General features: G+C 42.8%; 1 protein-coding gene across 7 annotated transcripts in view; it reads right to left on the reverse strand.

Annotated features, from left to right (window-relative positions):
* BCAS3 (BCAS3 microtubule associated cell migration factor) overlaps window positions 1–12,443 on the reverse strand; it is a 298,303-nt gene that overhangs the window by 230,188 nt on the left and 55,672 nt on the right. For all 7 annotated transcript variants that reach the window (XR_009489142.1, XM_059865710.1, XM_059865709.1 and 4 more), the window contains exon 13: window positions 5,341–5,434. Coding sequence is in view for 6 of the 7 variants with exons in the window: in XM_059865710.1 (XP_059721693.1) it covers window positions 5,341–5,434 (94 nt within the window). In the remaining variant the exon portion in view is untranslated. The remainder of the gene's footprint in view (window positions 1–5,340; window positions 5,435–12,443) is intronic.

Raw genomic sequence — 12,443 nt, forward strand, 5'->3', positions numbered from 1 at the left:
CTGTTTTACTGTGTGGTTTTTTTTAAATCCATAGAGATGACTAAAATCCAGTTTCAAAGGAACAGATATCCTAGATGGGGAAAAAAAATTAGCAAAGCTTTGTTTTACCTGCCCTAATTTACAGCTTCCTACTTTTCCTGCATTCTGTTTGGGGAAACAATCAGCTTCTTTCAGGACAGAAATAAAAACACGAGGAATATATGCATAAAAGGAAAAACTAGTACAGATGTAGACTGTGGGTTAAGAGCTATTTATGCAGTATCAGAAGACTAAACCAGACTCTGGCCTGGCCATAAACTAAGCCCACGCCCTAAACGAGGTGCCAAGCCACAAAAAGCATTTGCGTCAACTGGGAATCCAAGGAAAAGAAGGACTGCTAATTATAGGGCCTGGAAGCGGAAGGGGAGCGATGGGGATGGGAGCTGAGGCTGCGCCGTGTTTATCTGAGAGCTTCCTCCCCTCGGCCTGATGGGGCCTGGCCTGAGGGTGGGGCTGGAGCTGCTGATGGGACACCGAGTCCTCAGCTCCTGGCAGCCCCGGGGCAAATTAGAGAGCGCTGGGAAAGCTGGGCAGCCCCACCACATCCTATCTAGAACACCTCCCTAATTACAGAGCTGTTGATTGCCTGCATAGAAATGAGGTCCCCACAGCTTGGAGCTTCACCAGGAGCTTCCCTTCAGTTTTCAGAGGGTTTTCCACCTCCCCAAACTGTGTCACTCTGCCAGCACTCACTGAAGGATTCAACACCTTCAAGATGTGTTGGATTTCTTTTCAAAACACCAAGGACACAAGGGCTGGGAGTCAGGCACACATCTGCGTGGAGGAAATGTGGATCCATGCACAGACTGGATTTAGGAATGCAACCCTCAGATTTCCATGCCCAGCCATGGAGAAACCAGTCCAGCCATTGCCTGTCCAAAAAGTGATTAAAAATATGAACCTCTCACACTTCAGTTTGGAAATGTGAACTTGGATCCCACACAAGGCTGGTACTGAGCTTTGGAGGTTCCCAAATTACAGCCTCACAGTGCTCAGGGGAGCCACGGCGACTTAGAGCCACTCCTGGTTCAGTCCATATGGATTTCTCCTGGCACTGCCACCTTCCACAGGCTCCCTGGGACAGGATTCCTGTTCCACTGAGCTCCCTGAGCTGAGCAACTGCATTCATGTGACAAAGTTTATATGGCCCATGGCTTTCTGAGGCATCTGGACCCAGAACAGCAGCTTTATTTATACCCACTCAAGCCCTCTCCCAGAAAAGTGAAAATACAGCCAAACATCAGAGCTGCTCAACCCCCGGGTACTCCCAAGTGGACCATGTGCTGCAGTTACCAAACTGGGTCTCAAAAAAACCTTAACTAAATAATGAAATTCTGATTTTAGCAAAATTCACCGCAAAATAAACGCAAGCACGTAAAGATTTAATGTAAATATTTAAAAAATCCCAAGAAGTCAAAAGAAAGACAAGCAAAATAAAATATTATTTTGTGAAGAAATAACTCCCTATGACTCCTTTAACTCCTAAAATAATCCATGGCTACAGCTGTTCCTTCACAACCAACCCAAAACGCAATTCTTGATCAAGCAATTAATCATCAAGGATTTCTCCTTTTGGTGACATGGGACACAGGGACACAACATTTGTAACTGCAACTCAAAGTGCCTTCATTTTAACATATTTGTCTTCCAAGGCAATAATTCAAGCTGAAAATGAACAGAAAAACTGAAGAATTGTTCTGTCATTAAATAATTACAGCTTGATTTAGTCTCCAGGAGTGTTTTCCTGCCCACTTTCTCTGATCAATGGGAAAAAACTTGAGCAGAGATGTTCCAATTTCACCCTCTTTAACTATTAACTCAAGGCCACTGTCACGTTTCAATATAGAACATTAAAATAATCACAGCAATTTCAGGTCTGTTAAAGGTGCAGTCAGGCATCCCAAGGGGGACACAGTTTAATCTATTTTACTGCTGGCCCAACATTAATTTTCTTGTTATTAATGGGTGGAAAATCTCTTTTGTAGCCAAAGAAGCGTAATTATTTTAAATTTTCAATGTCTTGCACTTCACAGCTCTCAGCTGCCAAGCTGGCAGGAGCAACACTTCTGGAAAGCAGATCATTTATTTACTACATTTAAAAGAAAAAAAAAACCCAGATATTTATAAACCAGCACCATTTTTTAGCTGTTTACTAACTGAGAATCTTATTTGAAAATTTTCCTCTTTGACACTAAAATTGGAATGGACCTGGCCCATCCCATTGATTCAAAAGCTGGTCCTACTCCCAAATTGGTTGTGGATTGAGCTATAGCTACAGAAATGTTTTAATCATTATATTTTCAGTTTGTTTTAAGGGCTTTTATTGAAAAATATTGTGTCTTTTGCTCCCTCTAGAAGGGTGAGAAGCCAGGCTCGAGTCCTGCAGCTGGAAAACCCCTCTGTGCTGAACCTGAATGCAGAGAAAAGCTTTTACTGGGAAAGACTGTCCCAGGAGAAGACCACCAGGAAGCTTAGGTAACAAAATGTCCTTTTCAGAGGCTCTAAGGCTACTTACTAGCCTTAACAAACTGGAAGTTGAAGCAGAAGCCCTAAAAAATCCAAGGGGATAATTCTCATCTTTCCTGGCTGCCCACAGGGTTTGTTGTACATATAGTTCTTGGCAGTGCAGCCTAACAGGGAAACGAGGCCCAAACCTTCCAAAAACAGGAGTGAATGATTGAAACAACCTTTGAAGAGACATGAAAACTTCTACACTTAACTTGCCTCCCAAAGCAGATATAAGGGATGGAGGAGTTTGTATGGATGCTTCTGGAAATCCCATCTGGAGCCCAGAAGGCCAAGTCCAGCTCAGGCTCTGCACTGACCACAGCAGGAATTCCCACAGGAATTGGGATCCCCTGCTCTGGTGGGCCCAGAAGCTCAGCCCAGCTTCCAAAATTAGTCACTATTGGTCTGCATCACTCGAGGCTCCCATGGAAAGTGGAACTCCAGAGGAAGAGCAGCAGTGTCCACATGAAAATGTCCTGGCATCCTGCAACACCAAACTCAACACCTGAACACCAAGGCTCCAGAATTATTGATTATATCTAAAATTTAGGGCTGATTTCTCTACAATTTATTTCATCTATAAATTGTGAAAACAACATCTCTAACAGGTTTTCATGTTTCACTTATTCCCACATTGCATCCTTGAGGCCTTGTGCCCAAAACACCTTCCCTGGGGAGCCCAGAGGACCTGGCCCTTCCTCCCCTCTGCAGGGGCAGCAGGAAGAAACTTCATGGGCTAAAAACCAGACTGTGCACTGGCTGTGGAGAACGTGCCCAAGTGTAGACAACAAGGTATTTAGCAATTCAGCTTTAGCACAAATAAAACACCTATACTTTCTTTGAAATGTGGTGAAGTAAAGACAACTGACTGAAATAAAGCTGCAGCCCAGCAGACTTTAATAAAAACTACTCTCAAAAGCACAAAAACCAATTCCTGTAGTGTGGAGAGATGTGGATCATTCACACACAAGTTGGTTTTCATTACCACAGTTCATAAAGGCCTTTATACCTCTGATCTGTCCAAATGAAGGGAGGATTCTGCTTGTTTTTAACACAATAAAAACCTATAAAGGGATCCTCCCAAAACTCAGGCCTGAGCACCTGTGCAGCTCCTGTGCTGAGACACGATGGGATTAAGGGTTTTATCAGCTCCAGAAAGTAAAATTCTCAGTGAGTCAGAGCAGTGCTCCCTGTTAGCCTGGCCAGCACAGCTCTGCAGGCACTGTGTGCTGATCACTGCCTGGAATTAGGAGAAAAACTGGGGTTTCAGAGCAAGCAGCCAAGGACAGAATCAAAAGCCACCTCTTGTTTTGCTCTCTGTAATGAGCTCAGCCTGATTGCCAATGACCACTGGAGAATGAGCTGGGATGATGTTACAGTCCTGGCTTCAAACAAAATCCTGCCTTGATGTTAAATAAAGAGCTCACAATCCTGGGCTAAGTGCTGCTCTCACTGGAGGAAGAGTTCTCTGCTGGTTTGTCCCCATCCCTCCTGAAAATCTCACAGAGCCAAAAATAACACCACTTAAAGAAGTGTTTTGCCATTAAACACCATTTGATCTAAGTGTCACTCTCTAAGTTATTGTCATCCCAGTACCTGAGCAAACCAAAGAATTTGATCATAATAGAAGAATCCAGCAATTTGCAAAAATATCCTTCCTTTTGAAAAATAATAATTTGGTTTTGCATAAACATTGTGCTGCCCTTAAAATTTACACTATCCTAGAACCTCTCTTAAGGAGGCATTTAATTAATATCCATTTACCATTCTAATTTAAGCAGCTGTATTTCTTTCACTTATTTATTTCATTTACTTTGCATTGCTTCACTTTAGGTATCATCCTTCTTCCAGAGCACAAAGCAAAATTACTGTTCTGGAACTGAGGATTCTCAGTTCGCTGCACCGAGCTCCATGAAAAATTCCCTTCCAAGAAAATCCAGGCAGATGAGAATACAGCTTTTCTGTCACAAAATCCCAGTGAACTGCACTGCACTGTTAAAGAGTTCTGACACAACAGATGGGGTGTCAGAATGACACCAACTGGTCAGCAAAAGTGAAAACATAAATGACAGACATTTAGTTTTATTCTCTGGAATGTGACTTCACCCTCCTGATCTTCATGGCATTTGTTGCATTTTAGAAATTGTTAATTTAGGCACTGGAAGCTGTTGATTCCCTGACCATTTCCCTGAGTGCTGCTGCAATCAGCCAGAACGTTATTTATCTGCAGATAATGTTAATTGTCAGATTAATAAGATCAATTAATACACAATATTTGTAGGTGCACCTGCTGCCCACAGTGACTGTTCATTTATAAAGAGGAAGGAGAGAAACAGGTACTTTTGAGGAGTTTCTTACAAGTATTTCAGATTTTAGTTGATTTCACTCAGCAGAGAGGGTAAGATCACAAACTCTTCATTAGCAAACAAATAATAAGTTACTTTAAAAACCAGTGAAATTATTTTATTTCTGCATTCATGGAGGACTACAATTTAATCCATGTGGTGATCCCCTGGATACCTGAGGATCACAACCATGTGGGCACTGGCTGGCAGGATCCCAGCAGACAAGAATTCCTCAGCAGAGGAAGAAAGAGTGAATCTCCTCTCTCTTACCACAGAAAGAGTTGCTACAGTTTGAAATTTCCAGAAAGTCAAACATCCAGCACTCCACAGAGCAGGTCACCTGCAGTGTCCCAGGGGGACCAGCAATCCCTCCAAAGCCAGGGGACACATTCCCATGGGATCTCCTGCCTTGTGTACATCCACCCCAAAACCCAGAAGAATCTCTTACCACTGGGGTTGAAGGCCATGCAGCAAATGGGCTTCTCATGAGCAGGGAAATGGGCCACGATGCCATCGCTGTCCGAGTCCTCGCTCACCAGGACCTGGGGACAGAGCACAGCCCAGGTCAGAGGGACAAACACTGCAGAGGGAAAATCCCATCCACTGACCCAGGGAAACCCCCACTTACTGACCCAGGGGTTGCTCTGTAAGCTGTCACATCCACAGTGTCCCTGCCTGTCAGCTCAGCACCAACAATCCTGGGAATTCTCTCACACACAGAGACATGAGACCTGCTCTAATAGCCAGAAAGGATTATCCACTCTATGCCTGGATTTCCTATTCATTTATCCTATTTATTCCTATTTATTTATCCTATTCAAATTAGGGAAAATAGAAAAATAGTCCTGTTTTGCTCCAGGAATTGTTGCTGACTGCAAAAGAGCTCACTACACTGTGCTGTGCAGGAAGCTCCATTTGAGGTTTCCAATCACAAAATTACATCCTAGAAAGAAAGGGAATATTTAACCCTTACATAAATCAGTATTTTGATCCCAAGTACGTAAGGCAAATAAGTGAAAGACTAGACCAAACCCCAGAGAGAGAGGGTTTGCTTTCCAGGAGTCCCTCAGGTGAGAACAGCACAGCTTCCACCCTGCTGTCAGTGGTGCTGCAATGGAGGGAACTGGATTTCCAAAGGATGCAAGGAATGCCAAGGGCTGGGAGTGTGGATGGAAGCAGCTGCACTGTGCAATTCACAGTTAACATGAATTTTCTCCAACTTGAAATTGTCCCACTCAATATGAGGTAACACTTACAAAGGTTGTTATCAAAAAATCAGGCCCTCATAAAATAACTTCTTGTGAACAAAAAAGGAATTAAAACATTGCAGAGAGTTTACACAGTGCAGGGAAATTCAGTGGAAAAGGAAATACCTGGACTGAGATCTGTGTTGTGCAGCTGCTTTTGGGGAAAGGGACAAAGGATGAGCTTTGGTGTTTTAAACAAAAGCAAATTTGAAGCTGATAAAACTCCAGGCCCAGTCAAACCAAAGCTGAGTGTGAGGACATACAAAGGGACAAAATATCTAAGTTTAATTGCATGAAAAGCAAAGATATTCCTAGATTTATAGAAAAGAACCAGAAGATGTGTGGACAAAACCATGCAAGAGCTGTAGGAGTATTTTGTTCCTCGATTACATCATCCTAAAAGCTGAATTAAGCAAAACAAAAAGAAAGATCAGTCAGAAGAGGACTTGAAAAAGGGGATTTTGTGGTGAGCAAAAACCATCTTCCTACTAAGACAGTGCAAAACCACCCTGAATAATTTGTCTGCCTCTTCCAAAACAATCTGCAAGGTTTTTAATACTTCCTATCCCAAAGAGATACCAAAATAATTTGAAGCTATTTTTCCACTTCAGAAAACGAGGGCTCCTCTCCCAGCAGGAGCGAGGGGCAGGGGCTGGAGGGGCCTGGCTGGGCAGGGCTGGCAGAGCCCAGAGCTCTCCTCTGGCACCTCCCAGCACAATTATGGCTTTGCTCTCCCTCATCAGCATTTCCTGCTCCTTCCAGAACCACCAAGCCAGAGGGGCTGGAGATCTTCTGAGGGCTTTGCAGAGGAGCACAGCTCCCCCTGAGCCAGGGAACCTCAGGCACTCCCAGCCATCATCTATCACTGCTCCACTCCCAGGGAGCTGGGCTCAGCCTCAGCACTCTGCTCTAATTAAAGAGACATGATAATGACAAATGAACACCACAAACCAGCTTTACAAAGAATTTTTTTGCAGGTCTAGCCTGTTAAATAAGAATATTCAGTGAGAAATGTGTAGGTATCACAGGAACTAAATCATTGCTAGAAACAGTTATATGGGGTATTTCATATGCAGCCTCTTCTACAGGATTAATTCAACATGGCTTTATTTGAGAAAAAATAAAAATGATAAATGCACTGCTGTTATCACCCCTGCAACATAAACCCCTGTCCAACAGGTAGGAGCACTGGATGGCAACCTGATCCTTAAATATTCTTCCTCTGGAAATATGACACGAAGCAAAAAGTCACAACACTAAAAACTTCAAAACACCTTAGACTTAAAATCAGACTTAGAAAACTTGAGAAGTCAAAAAAGTCCAAGTCTCTATTTGTATATGATGTTAACTGATCCCATGCTTTCAATTCTTTTGTCATTTACTGCTTAAAAATATCTTCTTGAAAAAAAAAAAATACTCCAAAAGGAGTTTTTAAAGATCTCCCCCTTTCACTATAAAAGCTGATTTTCTGGTATAGCAAACTGGCCTTTGCAGATTCAAATTCAAGTATGTTCAGGCCCTGTACTAACCAAGTAAAGCAAAATAAAAGCAAAAAAACCAACCACAAAGGCACCTTCATCACTCAAAAATTTGGAAATCTTGGGCAGTGGGAATGTGCCACTCAGGGCTCCTTGCTCAGCACCTGATGTGTGTCACTGCCTGAGTCAGCATGGGCAGAACTGGCTTTGGGAACACACGGGGAAACAACACTTGTGCATGGAAAGAGGAAAAAATATTCTTCCTCTTTTTAAAAATAAATCTTTTAGGAAATAAATAAATCCTTTAGGAACAGAGAAAAGTGCTTTTTTAAAATCACCAACCCACTGAAATCTTCAGGATTTGTCATCTCTAACTCTGCTCTTCTGCACTGCACCAGGGGATAACAAACGTCACTTTCTACAATTCCAACACTACAAAGAAAGGAAGAAAAAAATTGGACTTAACTCATCATCAACCAAATGTCCCCCTCAAAGATGCCACCAAAGCAAAGCCTGGTTCCCATCCCAGAGCTTGCACAGCTTTAAATCCCAGCATGATTTCCCTTTTTTAACAGAACTTCAGGAAATCAAAACGATGCTGATACAACACCCAGTGCTTTAGGAAAATCAAACCAGCACCAGCAGCTCCTCCAGCCAGGGGAGGATTCTGTGCCCCTGCAAACAGCAGAGCTGGGAATTCTTCCTGGAAATCAAACCAGAGGGACAATTTCCCTAATAACACACACAGGGGCTGTCAGAGAGCTCGAGGGAAGCAGCTCGTTCTCCCTCCCAGAGCCTGCAGAGCCCACAGGAATCCCAAGGCTGCAAGTTTTTCCTCCCAAGGCTTCCTTCTCCAAGGTAGTGGCCTCTAAGCACTCTGCTAAAAAACCTTCAAAGTCTCTCATTGAGAAAGGTTCAGAAATCTCAGCATTGCTCTGGTGATCACAGGGTCACTGAGCTCCAGCAGGATCCTCCTTGCAGAGCTCCCAACAAGAGACCCACACTGAGAATTTTCTACCAAGGCTCCTCCTGAACGAGCCCTCAGCTGCTCCTGATGCCCAGAAATATTTTATCAAGAGAGCAACAGGATTTTCCCCAAACCTGCCCAGCCAAAGAGCCCGTGGCTGGGTGGGCTGAGCCAAAGCAGCCCTGTTATAGCAGAACTCTGAGATTTATCAAAGATACACCAAACCATCTTTATCTCACCCTAAAAGAGGAGACAAAGCACCGAGGGCAGTGGTGCATTTCCTGCCAGCCAGCAGTGTTTGCTGCCAGGGCAGGGGAGAACTGCAGCCAGAGCTTTTTCCTCCTATGCCATATTTTCCTTCCTCTGTGGTATTTTCAGTTCTGCTGAGCAGAAGCCACTCGTAATTATGACTTTAATTATTTTAATCTTTAAAGGCAAATTACACCACTTATCCCAGTGGAGACATGTTTTTAAATAAAACATGAAAGTAACACAAATAAAAATGGACCCAAATCTAATCAAGCAGGTCCTACTCTTAATACAATTAAGAAAAGAGTAATCCCATCATCATAAAAACAAATAGGTTTGGCAATAATTATAAATATGAATATTGTATAACAAATATTTGCTGTACACTTGAGATCCCCCATGCTTTAAAGAGCTGGAGTTTGATTCACAAAGAGCCTCCCCCAAGTTACAGCCAAGGTCAAACTTCAGTGGAAAGGGGCTAAAAGTGATAGATCTGTGGCATTAACTACTGCACTCCTTTTAATAGAATCCAGCATAAACTCAAACCAGCCTCACGCTCAGCCTGAACCATTTATCTCAGACAAAAATGTCTTCTTGACAAAAACCAGATCTCCTTTAATAAAAGTGGGGCAGACAGTATTATGCTCTGAGGGAATCCTGTTGCTCTTTTTATATTTATATATAAAAAGAATTCTTCTGTAATACACGGAGATATAAAAACTGAAGAAAATTGAGGCCAAATCTCTGAGCATCAGGACATCACATCAGCCTTTGCCAAAGCTGCTCCTAAAATAAAAGCCCTGGTGTTAATGACCAGTGGAATTATGTCTGTAGTTAAAGTTTTATTATTGAATATGCTTCACTCTTTGAGCTTCTTTTTGCTTCAGACCAAAATTTCACAGCAATTCCTGCTCCTGATAAGCATCTTGATTTGGTTCAATTGCTATCAGCTCCTCACCAAATGAAAATGAACTCTGGAAATTGCAGCTGCTTTTTTCCTGAAAATTCCTTTTTAATGCAATAAAAAGTTAATAGGGAACAGAAGAAAAAAAAAAAAGCCCTGATCACATTTTGAAACATAAATAGATCAACATGTTATCTTATTTTGCTGAGCTGTTTTGAAAATATTCCCTCCAGTACTGCTGAGCTGTGGATGAGCTGCACGGGGAGAGTTCATCAAGCACAAGCCCAGCAGCGAGTTTGGATTTTGAGCTGGCCACATCTTTCTCTGTCAGCCAACTGTTAGATGTTGAACAGATTTACATTCTGCCCCAAAACTGGTGACTTTTGAGCAAGGTCATTATTGCAGCCTGCACGTGGGTGGCCCAGTGGATGAATTAATTAAGAATACAGAAACAAAGGTCGAAAGAAAATAATTTTTCTTTCAAACCCAAGCCAATAAAGTCTTACACGTTTAATTCCAATTACTGAAAAAGAGGACATCTGTACAGCTTTAGGTTTATCCATTTCAACTAATTAAGGGATTCAAATAAATAGTCCTTCCATCTAACTGAAAAGTTTGCTAACACTTCATTAGAAGGAAGTTTAAACAAGCACACAACCTTGTTAACATATTTTGGTTTACCACAAAGTTACTTGGGCATCTCGATAATTATTTTTATTCCTTTTACAAATATCTCCTGACAGCCAATGTCAATAATTCTGCATTCCTCTGCATTTATTTAATTACCTCATAATTCAAATTTTCTTCAAGTAGCACCAATTCTGAAAGTAGGAGCTATCACATAAACAACTGCTGGGGATGAGAGCTTACTACAATATCTACATTCATAAGGTTTATTAAAAATACTTTCCCTGCAGATTTAATCCTGCAAGATTACATTAGGAGAGTTCTTTGGTCTTAAATTGTGCATTTTTCTGTGCATTTGCAGTTCACCCTCTGCCATGGCAGCACAGGGCAGTGAATGAGACACATCGAGCTCCCTCTCACATCCCTCATATTTAATGCCTTTGAAATGGGAGAAATTATTAAAAATTAGTGAAAATTATAGTTAGCACTCTGGTTTGTGTCCAAAACATGTCCCTTCCTCATCCTCCTGGCACAGAAATTGTTATATTTGTACATATGCACAGAGCAGCTCAATCCATCTTTAGAACCTGTGTGCTGTGCTTGAAATAACTGAAAAAGTACTTGGATCATTACCTTGCAAAACTTTAGACACATTTATGTAAAAAAAAAAATGCTTCCCCACTCAAAAAAAAAGTTCTTATTTCTCCTCCAAAATGATGTATTTGCCTGCCTTACATTTATTAACCTTATCTTCCAGACATATTTTATTACTTGGAAAAAGTATCTTTCACTGCAGCACCCAAATTCTTAGTCAGGCTGTGCAGGTGATAGAAATCTTTACTGACCTGAAGGAGGTGAGGTATTTACTTTATATTAGGAGGGCACTGATGATGGGAAAGGAATTCCTCCCTGCTTCTGAAATTGCTGTGACAAGGCTGGAACCTGTGTGAGCACACACCAACCCCTGCTGAATGGGTTCAGGGCTTTCCAAGGGTCCATTTAGCCCAGAAAATATTTGGTTGGAATTTTAAATTCAGGATTTCTCAGTGAGAGGAGGAAGAGCCTGATGGGCACAGCCATGGACATCCCAAACCAGGCACCTCATCCCAGCAGGAAGGGTTTGTTGATTCTTTTCAGGAATCTGAAAACTGGGGGGATAAAACATGGAAAAACCCTTTCACTGAGAGTGCTTCAGCACTGGAACAGGAGCTCCCCCACAGGAAAATGGAGCCCCCATCCCTGGGAGGATTCAAAAAATGAGCAAATTTGGCAATTTGGTTTCATGGGAATGGCAGGATTCAGTCAAAGGCTGGACTTGATGATCCTGCAGGTCTTTTCCAAATGTACTGCTTCTGTGAATCTGTGATTCTATAAACCAGTAACTTCAGAAAAACCACTGGAACAGACAGTGACCCTAAAGCAGAGAGCACTGGCATCACCAGCCTGCCCACCAGCCCTCCACCTCGGCCAGAGGGAGGATGGAGCTCAGGTCACCACTCCCAGGAAGCTGATTTCCACAGGAGAGTAAAACAAAGTCAGAGATGCAGGGACCAGCTCCATGCTGCAGTGCCTGCTGCAGCCCAGGACAGCCACCAGGAGCTCAGAGACATTCTCACCTCCTTGAGAGGGCAGAGGTGCTGAAACACTGCCCTGAGCCCTGCCCCAAAGCCAGCCAGGTGACCCAGGCAGCACTAACAAGTGCCATCCACACTGGCATTCCTCGCAGGAATTCTGCTGCCAGCACTCAGCATCACATCCCTGCCAGGCTCCTGGGACATGCCAAGATCCCTGCCAAAAGCAGGATCTACCAGCTCACATCTGCACAAAACCTCACAAAACCCTGACATTTCCACTGCAAACAGAGCTGGAGGCACAGGAGAAGACTCAGAGGGAGGGGGGGCACCCAGGACACCCCTCACAGGAGAAGGTTCTGCACTCACAGTGTGGAATGACCACATATAAAGGGCATTTATTGCTTTTTAATCAGCTTTCCTTTTTGCCAAAGGGACATTCCAGTAAGAAAAAATTGTTTAAAAAAATCTCCTGCATGATGAAAATCTAACAATGCAGAAAAAAGGT

The sequence above is a fragment of the Haemorhous mexicanus genome, chromosome 22, assembly GCF_027477595.1.
Source record: "Haemorhous mexicanus isolate bHaeMex1 chromosome 22, bHaeMex1.pri, whole genome shotgun sequence".
In the NCBI taxonomy this organism is placed as follows: Eukaryota; Metazoa; Chordata; class Aves; order Passeriformes; family Fringillidae; genus Haemorhous; species Haemorhous mexicanus.